General features: G+C 42.2%; 1 protein-coding gene across 1 annotated transcript in view; it reads left to right on the top strand.

Moving 5' to 3' along the window:
* The first annotated feature begins 623 nt into the window (after nt 1–623).
* Nucleotides 624–20406, top strand: part of SVIL (supervillin) — a 98484-nt gene continuing 78701 nt past the window's right edge. Inside the window, exon 1 of the mRNA XM_088534007.1 lies at nt 624–639. Within this exon, the coding sequence (XP_088390133.1) occupies nt 630–639 (10 nt within the window). The 5' untranslated portion in view covers nt 624–629. The remainder of the gene's footprint in view (nt 640–20406) is intronic.

Here is a 20406-nt window from a genome sequence, read left to right as displayed (position 1 = left end):
CCTGGGGGCCGAGAGAAACTCCTTCCTTCCTTGCGGAGTTTAGCACAGAGCGTTGAGGTGTGCCTCTTTCAGACAGCATCCTTGGGCTGTTTGCCTATACAAAAAGAAAGTGCAAGAACAAATTCTGAAAATTTCAGGGGAGACCTTGAATTAGTGGGTTTGCGTTGGAGGGCACGGGCATTGGCATCGAGTGTGTGGCCCTGTTAACACAGGCAGGCAGTGCAGCAGGTCCGGGAGTCACTGAGGTCCGCGGGGCTCCGCTGTCCTCCGTGCCCTGCGCCCTCCCTTAGCTGCAGAGCACAGGGAGCTTCTTGGCTTGTGTCCATACTGCCAATTGCAGCGTGCGTGCAACGGTGAAAGAATGAACTACCCATCCTCCCAGAGCGAGAAAAGCAGCTTGGGCAAAACCTTCCCCATGGGTCCCTTTAGCTGTCGGAGGAGCTGGGATATGCGGAATGAGAGCGGCTCCCCGGAGGAGCCAATGGGGATGGGCAGGCACCAGGGCTCCTCTCCCGAGGAGGAGGGGGCAGGAGCTGCAGCTATAAAGTGCCCCGAGCCACCGTGTCCTCCACTGCATGGGGAAGGCTGCCTGCGTCCCGGCGCGCCCGAGGGGGGCCATGATTCTCACCATGGATGCTGGTAAGCTGTTTCCTACCTAAATTTGCCTCTCTTTTAAACGGGAAGTCTCTCCCTCCCTGCCCCTCCCCAGCTGGACAGAAATCTGTTGTTCTGTTAGAAAACTGAATTGGTCCAAATACCCCAGGCTTCTCCAGCCGTGTGCACTTTGCTGTGTGTTACTCTGTATTGTAATTTCTTGCCTGCTGTTCATGGAAGGAGTTATTCTCTGTATCATCTTTTGCCATCCAAGACCGTGGTGCCAAAAGTGCATGTCCTTTAGTATGTGCTTCCCTCTTCATTGAGGAGGCAGGCTCAGTAGCCTGAGAAGTGCTTTTGTCACCTTTGAAAGCAGAATGTGATAGACTTGGGGAGATGTATGCTAAATCTTAAGGCTGCTCTAATAGCCTGGCAATGAGTTAGTGATTTTTGGCTGTGACTTCCTCTGTGCTTACAGAAATTTTGTATTGAGGTAGAAGAGAGAGGAATTGCTGTGCTTCTGAGATAGAGTTCTCTTGTGTGCTTATAGTCAAGGAAGCTTATGTGAAAACAGCATATGTGAGATTTTTTTGGGTGCAAAAGTGAAATCATGTAACTTAATGCCTTGTGTGATAGGGAGAATGAATACTAGCAGTTGTAGAGTGGCTTGTGCAAAAGGAACAAGCAATCCCAGTCCTGCTCCTTGAGAGGGGGTGTGTTCCCATGTCATAACTCGCATCCTTCAAATTCCTCAGTAATAAAAGACCTAGGATTTTAAATAGTTATGGATAAGGCAGAAAGTGCCAGTGCTTGTGCTCTGACAGCATGCTGAGGACTGCTCTTTCTCTTACCACTTGCAAGAATGCTTGCTGCATTTTAAGAGCTCCTTTGAATATCTGTAGTCAGCAGTTGTTTCAGTCACTTTTTTTTTTTTTTACCAGTGCACATAAATATAATGCAATAAATCCTAAAACTGGTGTTCAAACTGATAAACTTACTCTATTTTAATCCACTTGTCATATGCCCAGTTTACTCCATGTTAATGCTCCTCATCCCCTGCCATTGTGGAGTGAAATAAATTTTGTTGGGTGTTTTCTAAGGTGTAAAGGGAAACTCTCAGTGCCGCCTCCTCCTGACTTTTTCCTCAGGCTTGCAGAAAGTGACTCAGTTGGGCTCCTCATTTATATGCTAGAGGGAATTTAAAAAAAAAAAGGGGGGGGCACTTCATTTAGCTTAATTGTAGTTACTTTGTCATCATTTGTATAGGCAAGATTAAAACCACAGACTTGATTTATTTGTGTGCGTGCGTGTGTGTGTTCAATATATGTTACATACTTAGTGAACCATTTAAAACTCAGGCTCTTGAATTTAGGTAAGATTTATCACAAGCTCAGAGAGGAGTGGGATCCCAGAGGGCTATAGGCTTTTCCAGGATGTGGAGGCTGGTGATTTTCATATTTTGTCACTCTTTAGGGAAGCATCTAGAGGTGTTAATGAAATTACAGGCCTTTCTTAAAGCAGATCAAATGGTGGGGATTAATAAATGCTTTTCTACCTCTTCCTCTCCCCGGCTCCTTGTGCATGAGGAACTGATGCCCAGATGCCAAGTGATGGCTGGTGTTGTAGGAGGATCCCTGGCAGTGCTCAGGACTTTAGAGGTGGCGTTCAGGCCTTACCTGCAAAACTTCTTCCCCTCTGACAGAGCCCTGGCACAGGCTGCCCAGAGAGGCTGTGGAGTCTCCTTCTCTGGAGATCTTCCAAACCCATCCAGATGCCACCCTGTGCCACATGCTCTAGGTGTCCCTGCTGGAGCAGGGAGGGTTGGACTGGATGATCTCTAGAGGTCCCTTCGAACCTCAACCACTCTGTGATTCTGAGAGTAACTTTTTGTTCTGGAAAGATCAGGGGATATTAATAATACGTAGTTAAAAATGTATCTTTTATTTGCAGATACTTAGTGCTTGCACTGCGTGCTGTTTCTTTGCACTGTGGTGTGGACCATAAGGATGTTGCTGCTCAGCTGAGCTTCCTTGGACCCGAACTAGCGTCCTCTTGCAGAACAGTGTCGCTGCATTCCTTCCTCAGGAGCTGCCCTTTGCCAGCAGTCCAGTGATCGTTTTCAGAGTTAGGCTGCCTTGTCTCATCAGCAAACCCGTGTTTCAGAAGGTCCTCATTCCCTTTTTAATTATGAATTCTCGAATTAGAGTTCTCAGCTTGTTTGTGAGAAAATGATCCCAAATACCTGAAAGGAAACATTGTACTGTGTTTATAACAGCAAGTTCCAGTGCTTCTTGATTTAAATTATAGAGGGAAAAAAAATGCTCATACTTCACTGCCTTAATCTGGGACACGGGTAGAGCTCCAAGCCGCTTATCTGCGTGGTTTCACTTGCCTTCTAAAGCTGAGCTTGTTGTTCTTGGAACTGTTACTTGTGTCAAGTTGTATGCTTGCATTACAAGTCAGGGCTAGTATCTCTCTGTGTCTCTGTGAATATATTTATTTTTAATGGGCAACAAATTCTTAAGCTATATCTAATACAATAAAACTTCACTAAGGTAATTGTAATATTTCCCTTTCCCCTCGCCTCCCCCAGTATTTTATTTTATTCTGCTGCATTTGTCTCTGCAGCTCTTATTTCCTTGTAGGAGCAGGACTGAAAAGCAGGGAGTGGGGGGGTCAAAACACAGGCTGCGGGACAGGGTTGACAGTGTAATTGGATTTGAAGCAGCTACAGGCTGTTGCAACAGCTGATTTGATCCTTCTGAGTTTCAAGAGCTATTTATGGTAGATTAGCTGTATCAAAGCTCTACTGTTCCAACCATAAAAGGTTGGTCCTATGCGAAGTTGCCACACTGCCTTTGGCTTAGTCCTCCGAGGTTGGAGAGCCTATAGCTTTTTGTGTGGATAAATCCAGTGATGGATGGAAATACTAAAAGCAGATCAGAGAATAACACTGCCGAGGACTTCAGATGGCAGCGAACTTTTAGAAAGAGATTTTCGCTAATAAATTTTTTGCTCTAGTGCTTGGAATCAGCCCTTGGGATATAGCTCCTGCATATTTACTGCGTTTGCTGAACACATGCTTTTAGAAAAGCACTGTTCTAATTTTATCTGACTTATCTGAATCATCTTGACTGCACGCGTCCTTGCCAGCCTTGCATATTGATATTTGGTAACTTTTGTTATGTCACTTTTTTGGGTTTTTTGGTTTTGTTTTCTTAGTGACTGCATGTAAATTATTTGGAAAGGAATCACAGCTGAAGCAAAGAACTTCTCTAAAGTAGAAGTTATGAAATTTTTGGCTAAAGAATTTCAGAATTATCAGTGCCTGTTTTGAGAAGACTTTGGCCCTTTCTGCTTCATCTGTAGCGTCTTCCCTTTCTGCTTTTTGTAAAGACACACAGTGGATTTTTTGCAAGATCCCCAAGTAAGTAGTACCTCATTTGAAGACCTTGCACACAGTCGTTCGAGCCAGTTGTTTGGGAATATTTGGGGCTTTGTCAGGTTGAAATGTGAGTGGGTTTATTCCAGCCTGTGCATGCCAGTCATTCAGTCTTCCTTGAGGCATTTTGTGTTTTTATTCTTGTGGTTTTGGTTAGAGGATGAGTTCATTCTGCTATGAATGGTAAGTCCTGTCACTAGTTGATCTGTGTGAGGTGACTTTTTCCCTTTCAGTTTTAATAGGCAGTAGCATTAGCCACAGTGCTACAAGTAGCTCCAAGAGCACTTTTATAAGAATGCCTTTTTTATTAGGATCTATTAGTATTTCTGTATTGTGCTTAAGGAGTTTTATGAACGGGTATGAATACTGTTTCATTAGGTGACTGTATTTTGACACTTGAAGCTTTCTGAAGAAAGCGGCCTTCAACTTTCAGTTTTTTAACTTTTATACCATATCAGGTCACCATAGGTGCAAATTGCTGGCAGTACTCCTACTATCCACTGGTACAAAAATACTAGCTGTTAAAGGAGGAGGGGGAAGGACGCAGAGCAGGTTCCTTGCTCCGAGGATCTCCTAGGTATTATATCTTAATACAAAGTCAGGAAGAGTGTTTTTAACAAGTGAAAGTTTTCTGCTTTAAAAATAGCTCTACTTGGTGCCTCTGTTTCCTTTTCGGAGCCAGCAATTATAAGGACATCTTCCATTTTCCTTGGATCACAAATCTGTTCTCCTCTGTCAAATGGCTCTGGAGTTCTTTTTTTTTTTTTTTTTTTTTCTTTCTCTTTCTTTTTTTTCCTGAATTCTACATACTTGTAGTATTTCCTGGAGAATATATCTGGAGCGTTACTCTTTAAAAATAATTCCAATCAGTTTAGTGCAAGATGAATTTATTTTTTTAAATAGTATTTCTTAAAATCTTTTCCTTTCTTGCACAGATGTAGGGGATAACCCCTTAAATACTCCCCACCCACAGTGTGTTTACTTATAGGAGACCGAATCTTTCTACATACAGAAGCAGTGAGTGGTAGAAGGAAACTATGTAATCAATATTCTCCTACAGATAACCTGTAGGCTGATTCTTGTTTAGTATTAACAGACATGGTCTCCAGTTTGCTACTGAACTTAAAACATTTTTACTTTGTTTCAAGTAAAGTAAGTATTTTTAATGGGCATCCATTTTGTTTCTTATGCAACCTGATTATTTTTTCCTTGCTGCTTGCATTTTGAAAAATGAGTCGACAAATTCCTGTGCCACATTAACATGCCCGTGTTGTGTTCCTATCAACCTTTAAAAGATGTTAGAAACTTTATACCTTAAAAGCCTAAAAGAAGACTATGAGAACATCAGACATGGAAGTCAATAACCCCTGAATCTGTGCAAGACCAGGAAGATGCTCTTAGACTCCTTAACTTGGCTTTCAGGCTCAAATGCTCTAAGGGTGCAATGCAGGAAACACTTTGCAAGCGCCGCTTTGTGCAGCAGATGCTTAAATTTGTTGGAACAGGTCAACTTCCTTCCTTGTTCTCTGGGGGTTAGATTTAAGCACTCTCCTGTGCTGTTTTGTCTTGAGTGGATTGCTAAATGACATTCCTGGCAGACACCTCTATTGTGAAGGAAAACTTTAGATATCTAGGAGACTTTCTTTCCTGGAAGGGCTACAGCTTTATGTATGGCATTTCTCTGTAAAATGCCTTATATTGGAAGTGTATATGGGATGAAGTAGTGGGGCATGCAGAGAGTTTTAATCTTGCTATTTGATCTTGAATTTTTGTAGAGAGAAGAGAGATTATAGTATAAACTGAATCTGTATACAGAGCTCCCCAAAATTATCTAGCTAAGGGAAAGTAAAACATCGGTGCACACTTCTTTTAGGTAGGTCAAGGACAGATTCAGAGACAGGGGAATTGTACCAGCTGTGACCAAGGCATTTGCAGCCACAAGCTTAGGGAGACTTTTGCCAGTTTTCTGTGTGGAAAGGATATGTGGTTTATCGTGCTTACATTGTACATATTAGCAGTTGAGGTTTCTCTCTTCCTTAGATTTATGTTAAGTGGTTTGAAGGCTTTTTACAGTCTCTGTACACTTGTCTGTGTAAAACATACTTACTAACATATAATTTGGGTTGTGATTTTAGAAATGCAACACTTTCATTATCTCAGCTTAGAACAGGTTCACAGGAAAGGCGCTTGTTTAATAACACTTCCACAGAGTGAACATAGGTAAAGAAATGCACAACAACTTATTTACAGCTTACATTGTTGGAATGTGTTCTGGTTCCCTGATTTGTTGGCTGCTGACAGCTGTGCATGGCAATTTCATTAAAATTTTAAAGAGGCAAAAGATCTAGAAAACTAACTTCCTAAATCCCTGTTTCTACTCCTTTCTCAGATGGACAGTTTAGAGTTAATTAACCTATTAGAAAGTCTTTTTTTAATGAACAAAGCATGTCCTAGTTGGAATCTGCCTTAAGCAGATAAGAATGCATTGGGTAACCAGTGATAAAACTGCCTCTGAGGTCATTCAATCACATGGTGTTATGTTTGAGGAACCTTTCAGGAGAGAGGGCAGAGTGATTATATATCAAAACTTTACTGGTTTATTTGGTCTCTTTTTGCTTTGATGATACCAGTTTGTATCAGTTTGTGCCAGTTAAAAATAATAAAATCTATAAAGTCAGACTTCAAATCCACACATTCAAATAATTCAGGTCTTCCATAGTTGTTACTCTTCAGGTATTTAAAAAAGCGTTGTGGTGAATGTGGACTTAAAGCATCATGTGTTGCAATAACTGCGATCACATACTTTGAGAAAAAACATCAGGCTACAACAGACTGTTATGCAGGAATTGTGCAACTGTTCCACAAAAATCAGCAGTCTGGCACCCAAAGCTGCCTGTTCCTAGTGCGCTCCTGCATGGGAACTTGATGCAGGTGCTAGGAGAGAGACTGTGCCAAGGTACTGGGAGAAGTTAACAACCCCATGGAGTTAATGACTGCTAAAATTGTTCCTAATGACTTATACCTGTAATAATCCTGGCAGTCAGCAAGGATCTGCAGGATTTCATTTTTGCTCAGTCATATCAGCCTTACATTTGGACAAAATCACTGTGCATTCCCCCAAATTAAACAAGGTTAGTACTGTCTCCTGTCGTCTTACTATGAGAGGGCCAGAGGAAAGAGCAGGGCAAGTGGATCCGTGTTCATTAGACCGTTTGTTCTGAAATACTTGAGTAGCATGTGGTTTACATGGTACTTTGCATCTTGTCCTTGCTGGCAAGAAGTGCAGTTAAGCTTCTGAGACACTTACAATAACTCTGTTAATTCTTATATATATTTTCATATATATGTGTGTGTATATACATACACATATGTATACATACATATACACAATATATATGAAATTACTCCCATCTGTTTGTTTAGAACTGAAGAGGAAAAACATCAAAAAAAGAAAAAAGGATTTTGATGTTTTTTTTTTCATTAGTGCCAAGGGGACCCACAAGCAAGGTGAGGTCTTGCTGGAGGCAGTCTTTCAGCCAGCTAGTGACACTCCAGTGGTACCTGGGAATTGGTTATGGAAATCCTGAACAAGTTTAGGCCTGGGGGTTGAGTCTTGAGCTCATCTGGCTTTGGTGTCAGCCATCGCACCACTTGCCTGCCTCTGCCTTCAGTTTCCAGCTGTGGGATTGCACTTGTAAATGCTACGTCTCTTCCAAACCTGACGATATGAGCAGCAATGTATGAGATTCATTTATGTATATATATAATTTCTGTGGCACAGATAGGTGGGCAAGATGTCCAGTGCAACATACCTGGAAGGAGACAGGACATCACAACACAACTGCAGCAAGGAGCTCTAGACCTCGCCTCTGCTACCCAGTTTGTTACTACAGGCAACCAGAGCTGAACAGCTGAAGCAGTTGTTTCCCAGCACCATCGGACTTCACCTTCTCTTCCTGCTCATTGGGCAGAAGGGTGGTTATTTTCTACAATGGATAAAGCTAAGCTGGAATGCTGTGTTTCCTGGAGTCAAACCACCTACAACATATAACTCCTTCAAAAGATACCAACTCAAGAATTCAGTGTTAGTAATTCTAAGCAGCATAATAAATTAAGTTCAATGTAGCTTATTGCATGCTTTGCCTTGGCAATCCTAATATTAAAAGCTAATTTAACTATATGGTTAAGCTGTACTAAAAATGCTTCAGTTAGGGCACATGAATTTGTTCAAGGTTGCATAAAATTGAAGTGTACTGTTGAAGACGCACAATAAAGAAGGTAGATTGGTTTGAGGTCAGTCAGAAGCTTAACAAAAATTCTTAAACATTTTGTTGCTTTCAGTGGGAATTGCATACTCATTGCCTTGAGCCCTGTAGAAAAATCCCTTAGTTTCATTCAGTGAAATCTGAGAGCTGTATAAGATGACTTTGAAAGCAGCTCAAACCCCGTTCTTCATTCTGATCACATGGTAAGGGTGGTGTGGGAGGTTTTGTTGATGTTTTGTTTCTGTAGCAAGGAATCTATATACCAGGGTTATGTTTCAGAATATGAAACTTCATTTTATAAAATAAGCCGGATGTATTTGAAGAGTGACCTGTCCAGCCAGAGATCTGAGGTGAAAATGGAATATTTGAGTTAAAGAACATTTGGGTTTGGGTTTCTGGGGAGGTCTAAGTTGGATTCTGTCCTTGAAGGGCAGCTAGGCTACCTTCTCCTGTTTCTTTGAAGGAATTGCAAAGAATTGGTGGTGTTGAAGTCTAAGAGAGCTCAACAAGAAGAGATTTGATGATCATAGACTCCCTTGTAACATACTGAAGAGCAGATAAGAGACATAAGTGTCCAGTTAAGAGTTGCTCTGGTAACTTGTCGTTGTCAACTTGAACAGGCTCCCATACGTGCAAGTGGCTGGCTCTCCTCTGACCAGCGGCTGAAGTCCTTACTGATGGGTCATTAGATGAAGTCACAACTCTTTCTGTGGTTCTCTTTAGGTAGGCACAGGAAAAATGATCTATCCTGGCACTTATTCAGAGCTATAAAGGCTTAGTTTTTCCACTGTTAATCATGTTTCAGGCTATTTGTACCATGCATCTATGTTGGCTCTAAGGATTTGTAATGGTTGAGTCAAAGGAGAAAACATAGTAGCAGGGTGTTCAGCACATTGCAGTGCTACTTCCCTGCCTCAGTTAGTAATATGTCTGGTGCATTGAGGATTGATAACAATTTCTAATTGCAAAAATACATAAACCCAACCCATCAATAAGACTTTCTCTATTCTTTTGGATACCTGCCCTGCTTTAAACAGGGGAGGTCAAGAGTGGCCTTGTCACTTGCTTGCCTGTTGGCTGGTGCTTAGGGTTGTCTCATGCAGTGTGGGTTCAGCTTCTCCAGACTGAGGAATTTCAAATCCATGTGTCTCCATTTCTTGTAGGAATGGCTAGACTATCCACAAATCATTAGTTGAGATTAGCAATAGTCTTTCCTACTTCCAGCAGTGAGGGTTGCTGTTTTAAACTTGATGCTGTCTATGTTAGATGCACTCAAGCATGCCTACAGGGTTGTGTTCCTGCAAAATTGTTATGTTTCAGGGTATGTGGCTTGTTCTTCAGACTGCTTTGAACAGCTGATGGTTTGGACTGGCAAATCAGAATAGTGGAGGTGGTAATGTCCCCTCCATGTGCTGTTATAGAGGTTGATGTCTTATGCTATATAGTTCTTTCTTTAAAATAACAGCTTAGGAATTCCTCCCGCTCACTTTTTCCTCCCTCCTTCCCCCATGGGGCCAAAGGATTGTGGAGATGTGAGCCTGAACAGTCTTTTACGTGAAATTTCTTATAGTTCTGTTCATTTTATTTAAGACTGAAATTTTTGTCTTGAGGTACGAAGGCTTACATACTGGCAGTGTCCGGTTGTTTGGACTGCTGAATTAAAAACAGGCATAAATGAAATTATGCTGTGATTTCTGAAGTCCTGATACAGAAGACTTGTCACAGGAAATTCACAGCTTGATTGAAGCTAGCACAGAAATAGCTACTTTCCACTGAAACTTTAAATAAATGAGTAGTTCTGAATCAGATCTAGGACAGGTAACTGAGACTTTTATGAATGATTTGCAATTGCCTGTAATGGTGTGATACTTAATGCAGACAATAAAATGTCATGACAACATAATTTTGTGGAAGTGCTTGTCAGGAAGGAAAGTGACTCTGCGTGTTCATCTCAAATGCTTGAGGTAAAGCAAGAACAATTAGGCTTCCTTGCCCCAGCTTGTCTTCCTGGCTTCCATGTTGGGCAGAGAGTCCCTACAAAACATTGGAGAGAGAGGGAGAGGCGGAAGCCAGTGCTGAAAGATCAAGAATGAGGAGCCAGGCTTTGGGATTGAAACCTAGAGCTGATTCCAAGGAGAACCAAGGGGAGCACTTAGAAGAGCAGCGCTCATTTCTTTTGTTTTTACTACCTTGATTGGATAAATGGGCTAGTTTAAACAAGATCTTGGGTCACCTGTCTGCTGGGAACAGGCAGGTCTGATATACTGGGCTAAGAGTCTAAAATTTAATCTGAGTACTGCCTCATGGGATTACACCCTAGGAGGCGTAAATGACTAGCGTTTAACATGACTATTTACAGGCCCTGCACCCTGACAGTGTGTCTTCAGTACCTCAGGATATCTTACTCCTTACTCACCTTTGAATCAGTGGCTGTGAAATGCAACCTGCTGCTCAACTGTAGAGAGTAACAAATACTTCTAGTTGAAATCAGGTCCAGAGGGATTAACACTTCTGGATTGCATCTCTCCTATGGCCTGAGGTAACTAGTTCCAACACCAGGCAGTTGGCTTGGGTTGCTTCTTCAAAGCTGATTTTTGTTTTGAACGGTATTTCCCTATTAGCAGGAGGACGAAACACCGAATGTCCCTTGCTTATGGCAAGACCACTGGTAAACGGAAACCTAAGCCTGGAAATGTGTGGAGTGGAGGCGCATCCGCCCTTGGGCGCGCACTGTGGCAGCGCTCGGCCGCAGCTTGGGCCGGGCCGCTTGTGTGAGTCTCCCTGAGGCAGAGGAGTGGCCTTGTCCGTTCCCTGGGGGTTGAGCGTGTTCGGTAGATTGCAGTAAAATACAGCGCGCTGGTGCTGTACCCGTGGCCATGGAGCTGTGCTCCCTGCAGGTGGTCTCAAGCTCTAAACATTAGGAAGTATTTACGTAATTCAGGACCCTGACCGTGGCCAAAACAGCAGTATATCCTATGAGAATGCAAGATGACCAAAAGAAAGTGTGCGTTCTGCTTTACCCAGCCTATCGTGCTTTTCCGTGTAGCTGAAAGCCCTACAACCACCTGCCAAGTTTTGTAGCTGTTTAGCTTTAAGGGTTGACAGCTACCCAAACCTGGTTTTGTGGCAGCATAGAGATTTAACTTGCAAATCACAAAAAGAGGCAGGAGAGGGAGGGCAGGGAGTGTTTTGCAAAACAGACTTGTTTTTCCTCCTTTCTAAGCTCTTAGAAAAACAAAAATCTAGCTTTTTAGCTCAAAGTTTCCTGAGGTAAATTATTTTAGCCTTCTGTTGTATAAAATAATAAAAAGCAGATTTGGCTTCTAAAGCAATTCTCTCTAAAGCAAAGTGCCCCTTCCCCCTGCACCACAAAGGCTCCCTCGCCCCTTAGGGCCACCGGCTGCCCCGGCAGGAACAATAGGTCTTTGTGCTGGGAGGATTCGGCACAGCCCCTCATGGTAGTGGGACTTTTTTTCCTCTTTATTTATTTTTTAAGAAACTCTGGGAAGGGAAAAACAAGGCCAAATAGTCTCATTTCCCAACAGAAGCAAACCACGAATATTGTAATCTGCAGTGATGAACCCTGAGTGCTGTCAGGGGGTGCTTGTAGTGCAAAAGTTTTGTACCAGGCTGCCCTACGAATTTACTGCTCTGTTCCTAAACATTATAGTTCCTAAACATCTAAGCCAAAGCTCTGGCCTAGGAACTAAAGGAGAGTACTGAGTGAAAAATCACAGGTGATGAATTTCTCTAAAGCTTTTTACTTGGGGTGCTTCTTACTCCCAGGGTTGGCCAATAGACCATTGTATTGGTCACAGTTTTAGCCTTTCTCTTTTTAAATGGGGTCATGACTGCATTCTTCAGGACTTCTGACCTTTCTTCCTGACTGCCTTAGAGTTGCTGGTCCCTTTTTCTCCCAGGATTATATATATTTTAATCATTCGAGTTATTCTTTATTTGTGGTTTTTCTCTCCCCTTTTCCCTGCTAACTTCGAGTAGTCCAAACTACATTTGGGGAAGACTTTAAATATTGCATTTGTCAAATGATACTTTTGGAAATGACTCTTCCAAATGGAGATCCTTCCATTGCTTTTTAAGCATCTGGAGCAGAAACATGAATAAACAAGAAACTTTTTAAAATTGTCTTTTATGACAAATCAAACTACTTACTATTTGTTTCAAAGTGAGGGGGAATCACATAATTGCATAAACTGTTCTAATATGAAGTCTTTTGGTTTGACAATGCCTGCAGAAACATCTATTTAAATTCCTTTTATCTGGAAATGACACGAGTAGTCTGAGCCATTTTGAGCTGCTCTGCTAACAGAAGACAGGCATAGCCAAGGAATAGATGAGAGCAGTGGCAAATACTGTTTGGCTTTCCTGCTTTCCTTTCCAGTTTGCAGGAATATTAGCATGAGGCTTTTAATAATTGATTATGAATGCACCTGGCTTCTTTTAATGTACCTTTGAATTTCACATGCCTTACAAACTTGTCATCTTATTAATAATTAAAACCAAAGGGACAGTACTATTTTGAGGAGCATAACATTATATAAGAACAGTCTGTACTGATTCATGTGTGTTTATTGACATGTGCTCCAGACATTTGTTACGTGACTCAAGTTCATGAGATCTTTCAGTTTTCCTGTACTACGAAGTTTTATTCGGGTGCCCATTTAAAGATGGAGATGCTGCAGGTCTGTGGATGGCTGGGTCACACTCTGGTGACACAGGATAATGCCCAAGCCAGGGGCTTAGAGCTCTGGTCCTGTCACAATTCAGAAACTGAACAAAACCAACTGTCAGATGAATTATGCATTTCAGTACATAAGACCTGTTTATGTCTCTTGGTAATGGAATAATGTGTCACAAACTTTATTTAGCTGTTGCAGAGTGCCAGCTTCACCCGACTTGCAGCATATGCTGAAGCAGACTGCGTGTGTGAACAGTTGTCTGAGCAAAACTCATTAAAGCCCTTGTGGCTTGGGCTTCAGGGCAGCTTCATTCTCTTACCTGGGAGCAGGATTTGAAGGCTGGTTATTGTGTGCAGCTTTTAATTCCAGCGGCTTGTAAGAAGAGTGAAACAGGAGGAGATAAGGGAGAAACTGGTTTTAAGGACTAGAAGGGATTACGTGTGTGAGGGAGAATAATGCCCGGCAGGGGGGATTAATCAGCATCCTTTGCAGTAGCGCTGGGGTATCTGCTGGGTCCATTAATCTCTATAAATGACCTGGATGGTAGGATTGACTGCAGGCTTGGTGCCCTTGCTGACAGGTTGTAATGCACTAAGCAAGCAGCAGGAGTAACAGAAAGGATTTGGGAATTGCCATGCCACTGGCAGGGATTTTATAAATCCCTGGAAATGTAATTCTGGCAAATTAATATTTGTAAACTAGGCTATTAAGACTTTAAAAGAACCTTAAGGGGGTGGTGATGTCAGATTCCAGAGTTAATTAAAGAGTTGGTAAAATTCTTGACTAACTGGATTGAACACACACTCACAGCACTTTCTTCCGTGATGCAACTTGGAGGGAGTCACAGTGTTAATGTAGGTTCTGAACCTCTTGAGTTATTCCCTGAACTAAGTATACCAGGGTAGAGAAAAGAGTGTTTGCATCTGGTTCCTGTGTAAGTAAATCAGCTTTGAGTACTTGAGTAGCTGGTCTTTGTCTTTTGTGCTTGTTTTTGTTTCTGAATTGACCACAATTTCTGGCTCCTGTGGCCCAAAGTGCCCTGCTGTGTTGGGAAGCCTGTACAGATGCAGCTCGCTTGAAGACAGCCAGTTGCTGGATACAATATCTTGTATGTGGTGTTAGCCAGACTAACTGTGGAGAATACCACTAACGGGAAGATAACCTCAGCTAATCAAGGCAGTGATGGATCTTGAGGATTGTTGCTTTGTTGCAAGGGCCTATGCCTCTTAAAAGCACTAATAAAAATATCTGTTTTCTGTTTTCTAAGATGGTTTCAAAATTGCTGAGGTGTTAGCAGGCTGCAGCTCTCAGTTCTGGTCCCCCTTGACAGAAAGGAACTGGGGGGGACGACAACTTTTTTGCTGGTAGTCAATGCACTGTTATTTTGCTGTTTCATTTTTTTTCCCATTATTGATTAAAACTTCAGAACAAATGCCAAAGCAAATCTCTCACATGTGTTCCTGTAGTAGTAAGATGGGAAAAGACAGTTAACTGTGTGGAACAGGGTAAGGTCCTAAATTTAAGACCTTATCTAAGTTAATGTTGCTATTATACCTCATAAAATATGTACATTTCTTTCCTCAAAATACACACATTTCCTTCCTTAAACAGAGAGGATGTAGAGGAAGAGCATCCCATTATGCTGCTTGAATTAAGATTTCTAGTACAGGACACCTATACTGGTATAAATGTTAAGAGAATCAGGAACAAAGTAATGCTTGGATAGTTTTTTTTTTTTTTTTTTTTTTCCCCCCTCCCCAATGTGATATAAATTTGAAATTTTGAACAAGTCAAACTAGTCATTTATTTTGGTTCAGGATTTGAAACAGCTGATTATCCTCTTTCTTTTGCCACAACAAGAAACACTGTAAACATAGGTGAAGGAATTGTTAAGTCCCAGCAAAAAGTCTTGAGAATAGCTGTAAATTTCAAATCAAGCTAAATAAGAATCCAAAAGTTTGAGAGGATTCAGGCCATAGTTGCAGTTTACTTTGGAGCTGCAATCTTGCCTTTTAAGAAGCAACCCTTCAGCAGCCACTAGGTTTAGTAGAGGTGTTATGTGGCCATGAAAATGCAAAAAGCCTCTGTTGTAATTTTAAAATGTGCTCTATTAAAAATAATGTAATATCATAAGAACTCTCACCAGCTGGGAAACTGCAAGAGGAAATTACTAATGTCTAGTGAGACTTGCTTCAATTTCGCGGGAAGGAAGATGATTTACTACCTTATCTTTCAGCAGCACTTGCTGTAATAGGGTGGCCAAAATGTCCCCTTTTAAATGTAAAGTGCAGACTGCTGTTTTGATAGTGTTCTGAAAGGAAAGAGTCTTCTGAAAGGAAAATTTATTCATAATTTGTATAATCTTGCAGTTTGAATGATTAAGCATCAAGTCTTCCATACTTCTCAGTCATACCATGGAAACTTTCTTCTACTATGCAATCTCTCTACATGAGATCAGACAGAGCAAATAAAAATACACGTTTTCAGGATGTGCCTTGTGATAGAAAACGAACTTCAACACTGTTCTGGACAAGAACCTTGTTTTGCAGGTAGTTTGCAGTCATTCAACATTGTCTTGACTGCTGAGCACAGGAGACACCGAGGCTGCTTTTGGTGAAAGAGCTGCTGGTGGTTTGGCATCTGGTCACAGATCTGTCCTCTGGGAAGAAAAGCTTTGTTTGGTTAAAGTCCAGGCCCTTCCTTAGCATATTAAACTTTTAGTAGGTATGTCCCTTTCTTTCTTCCACAGTTACCTCATTGTCTGCTTGATTTTCTTGTCTGAGTTCCTACACTTCCCAGGTGGGTAGTCTGCATTTTTATGCAGATGCAAACTTTGTCTGGTTCCAGATATTCTTTCCGGGCCTTTGGTTGCCTTCCCAGGAAAGGCAGTGTCTGGAATAATCAAATCAACTACCCATCAGGGGGTGGATGCAGATGAGACGTTATATTTCTGCCATCACAGCCAGGGGGTTCTGAGGTGCCCTGCTCTGGATCTAGAGGTGGGATGTGAGAGGCTGCATTTGTGGTAATGCTTTGTCAAGCACAAGTGCCAGGCACCTGTGGTGAGCGGGGGAGCAGTGCGAAAGCCGATGGTCTAACCCAGCTCAGCAACACAGAGCGCTAGGGGAGCTAAAGACTGTGCTAAAGAAAGTATCTTTAAAATGGTACATTCCTCTCTCTGCTTTGCTTTAATGCCTTTTTTATGGTTTCTGCATCTTGCCAATACCTGAAAGGAAGGAGACACAGGAGAGAAGGAACCCAAAGAAAATTGTATCCAAAAACTGCGCCCGATTTAAAAAAAAAAAAAAAAAAAAAAAAAAAAGACAGTTTGTTGGAGCTGGGTAACTCTCCTAGTTGAGAGCATTTGTTGGTGTGAGAGAAGGTATGATAAAGAAGAAATGCAAAACACATCCAGATGTCTCACCTGAGGTCAGGTGAATGTTGAGGGTTAAGGACTTAAAATTCTCCAGGTCCCTATTTCCCCTTGGTCATTTCTCCTGCTAATACTCCTTAGCCTCTTGGAATACAGGAATATTACGAAGATAGTTCACTTCAAGCTTCAGTTCCGTTTATTTTTGTCAATGCAGCCTGGGTCAGTGGCTGTGTAAAAATAGTCTCTGCCTTCCCTGGCTGTGGAAGTGAAGGGAGAAGTGAGCAGAGGAGTCATCTTGCAGGTACTGCAGTGGCCAGACAGATGAGCACTAAAGCCAACATGTGAACGGAGCCTTGTATTTCAGCACACTGATGGTTCTCAGCTTTTAGCTTTGTATCAGGTTGTTTGGCTGGATTCGAGTTAGCAGCCGGGCCCCTCTCCCCCTCGTACATAGTGCTGCTTGTGTCTTCCCAATTACTGTAGGCACGTTTGGAGCTCGCTCTGAAGAGCAGGTACATTGCAATGGTGAAGAGAACATTGTAACACAGGCAGTAAATGCACTAAAGTCTAAAGTACAGTAGTGTGAACTTTAAGATCACAGAATTTGCATGAAGACCTGGTCTCCACCTAAAAGTGAAAACTGGAGTTCACCTCTTGCCTTTAGTAATTTAGTAACTAATTAGAAAGATGAGGGGAATGAGTCTTTCAAAGTGCAAACTCTGCATTTATTCCCTGAGGGGAGGGCAGGAGCCCAGGGCTGTGCGGATGGAGCGGAGCCGCTGCTCGTTTTGCCAGGTTGCTGCGAGCTGCGTGTGGCCGAGCAGCGTTGGCGCGAGCGGGGCCCGGCCGGCGCGGCATTGTTTCCAAATAAAGGCATGTCTGGAAGGGGAGCCGGGCCGCCGCGGCCTTGGAGAACGGACCTGCACCGGGACCTGCTGCAGCCGCGCGACTCGTCTGCGGCGAAGGGCGCCTGTCCCTCCCCTGTCCCTTTTGCAGAGCAGAAGCAACTTTTCTGTTTAAGCTGAAAGCAGGCAGGCTGCTTCGACACTCAGGCTTTATAGCTGAGAGTTTAATAGCAGAGCCTTCGGACTGGAGTCACCACAAACTTAAGAAAATGCCCAGTCAATACATATTTGTTTGTATCGAGCAGCTCAAAACAAAAAAAAACACACAAAAAAAATGAGCCTTGTGTTCCTGTAAGGTATTTAAATGATAAATGAGCCTTTCCTTGTATATAAAAACTCAGATATGCAATGGATGGAGAAGTTGAACTGGTGCCTTTATTATGCAAGGCAATAAGGAGCTTAGGAGACTTTTAAAGCCCAAAGTTCATTTTTATCAGGGTTTACTACAAGTTTGAACTGTGATGTAATAGTGTTTTGCTGTATGATCTAAAGGCATGGCCAACACAAGGTTATTAGGAAGAGGTAATTTATTAGAGCAGCTGGTAGAGTGGGGAAAAAATGAGACAAGCTTGCAGGCACATGAGCGCTTTGTCAGGCCTGAAATAGAAGCAGCAGATTTCAAGGTTAACAGAAGTTAAGGAAAATTATTCAGTTTGAGATACATTTTGGACTGCCTTTGAAGAAGAGCCTGCTGGTGTGGTGTTCCTTCAGCAGAAGAGGGAAGGGTGAGGAGGGAACTGGTTTCCTGGGGAACAAGATACTGGTTTTACAACCTGTTAAACAGGGAGAGGCTTTAACATCTGTATCTGATGAGTCCATGGCTGGTTTTGGTTTCTAGAGGAATTATGAAATCTTACTTCTTAGTACTTTAAAACTTTGTGGGTGTTTTTTGTTGTTGTTTTGGTGACTCATTTCTAGGCAGATAGAGCTGGGTTTATCTAAAGGAACTTTGCCCTGCAAATCGAGCCGCAGATGTCCTTTGTCAGCTCTCTTTTCTGTCTGTTCCTACAGTGAAGTCGCCTGGTAGTCAGCGTGCAATGAAAAAAGAAAAATGATGGCTTTTTTTTTTCTGCCATTTACTCTCTTAAAAGCAAAAAGCATTTACTTCCAAAATCAGAATAAAACTATTTGAAGAGAAGCACTGAATGTTTTTTTCTCTTTCTTTCTCTCTCTTTTAATATACATAATTTTCTCAACAAGAACAGAATTTAAGAGAAATACTAAAAGGCAATTTCAGGGGTTTGCAGAAAGATGAGATGCTTTACTTGTGCCGGTAGTAACTAGCGGTCTACTTGTTTTTAAGCTTTGAATTAGGATGTTTTAGCTAGGTTGCTGTTACAATATATACCTGATAGTGCCTTTCCAGTGTATGTCGTGTAGTATGCTGCAGGGAGGAGAGGAGAACTATCCCATACTATTTTCCTCTTTTTTCTGTAGTGTTGTATCCTTAGGTGATTAATGATGTGATACCTGGCTTTATTGCCCCAAACTCATTATCATTTCAAACTCGGTATCAATTTAATGTTGAAGTGATTTATGCTGTGTGAGTGGACTCCAGGAGTCCTGGGAAGCCCTTCCCGCTGCTCCAGGCTACGTGGGAAGGGCTGTTTGCTCAGCTGTGTCCCGCTGGTGCCTCAGGGACCGAATGGGTAACCCCTGCATTTAACCTAAGATCTGGATGGGTGGAGGAGGTCAAAAGAGCTTAATCTAATTTAGATAAATGACTTGCCAGGAAGGGGCTTTAGTTCTGCTGGCCTTTGTCTCTTCTCCTGGAGCCAGCCTCCTCCAACCTGCAGGACCAAGGATTTAGAGAAGGTGCCCTGTAGTGGGAGCCTTTCGGCAGCAAATGGGAGGGTGCTGCAGTGGCTCTCAGCATATCCATGATCCTTGATGCTGTGGGATATATCAGCTATGTCTTGGCTTCCTTGAAGGCAGCTCTTCAGAAACATCCAGAGAACAAGGTATGTTAAAAAAAAAAACCCTTTCCTGTGGTGTTTGGGTTTTGTTCTCAAACGTCCCAAGCAATTACCTGTATTGCATTATGAATCTCCCCTACCACTGCCTGCTTTGGCCTCATTGATCTCAGGAGATTCCCTGTGGAGCCACATCAGATGTATAAACAGACAGCCTAGGTTGGGCATTAAGCCACCCTAAGACTAGTCTTCAGCTACTGGATAACTTTCAGCATGGCTTCTGTGTAGCAGGCTCAAGGGAAGCTAATATTAGAAACAGTAAAGGATATATTATTTTAATATTTGACCAAAAATGAATAGCGCAGGGCATGCAAATAGTGTTTGCAGAACCACTTACAGAAAAAGCATAATCTAATTGGAGCTTAAAGGAGCTGAGCTCTCACAAAGGTGAAGGCCTGGTTTGTGTGTCGTGCTCTGCGGGGTATATGTAGAGTGACACTAGCAAAAGGTAGCCAGCGTGCTCTGTAAAGCTGTAATGTGAGTATTTATAGGATCCCATCCTGATGCATTTGATAATACTAGTGTTTGGAAAGGGAATAAACTGAGATGACACTTGATGCGATTAAAAGTGGGGGGAAAAGTTGGAATTTGTAATAATTTCAGTAGATGGAGATGAGTGTAATTGCACAGGGTTCCTACCTAACAGGACCCGAACTGTGCCTTTTTGGTTTTGGTTTTTTAGTTCTCATTCTTATTTTCCCAGCCCTCACTCTCTGTAAGGATAACTGAAAGGAAGTAAAAGTTCTGCAACATTCTCCAGACTTGACAACTAAAGTGTTGCTATGAACAGAAGCTGCTAAGTCTTTAAATATAGGAAATGGAGATACGTATGTTGTATCCGTTCTTTTGGAGAAATTTGTTACGTTCTTGAACAATTTACCTTACTGGATGCTCCACTTGTTACCAAGCAGAGAGCACTGTGTCAATGACGTGCTTCACCCTTAGCACAAAAGTGTCACAGTTTATCAGCAACACAAACAACTGCTTCACTCTAAAATGCCATGGCTTACATTGGTGGGGTAGCTTTCTGGCATCCCTGGTTCTGATTCCCTTTGACATCCCAAAGTAAATCCCTTTCTGTCTATTATTGCCCTGCCCTACTGTGCTTGGGAGTCACTGTTCAAGGCTGCATTACTAAACTGCCTGCTTTCTGTTTC

This window comes from Tinamus guttatus, unplaced genomic scaffold, assembly GCF_059628265.1.
Source record: "Tinamus guttatus ecotype Peru unplaced genomic scaffold, ASM5962826v1 Tinamus_guttatus_pri_ptg000530l, whole genome shotgun sequence".
NCBI classification, from domain to species: Eukaryota; Metazoa; Chordata; class Aves; order Tinamiformes; family Tinamidae; genus Tinamus; species Tinamus guttatus.
This window is presented reverse-complemented; position numbering and strand designations above follow the sequence as displayed.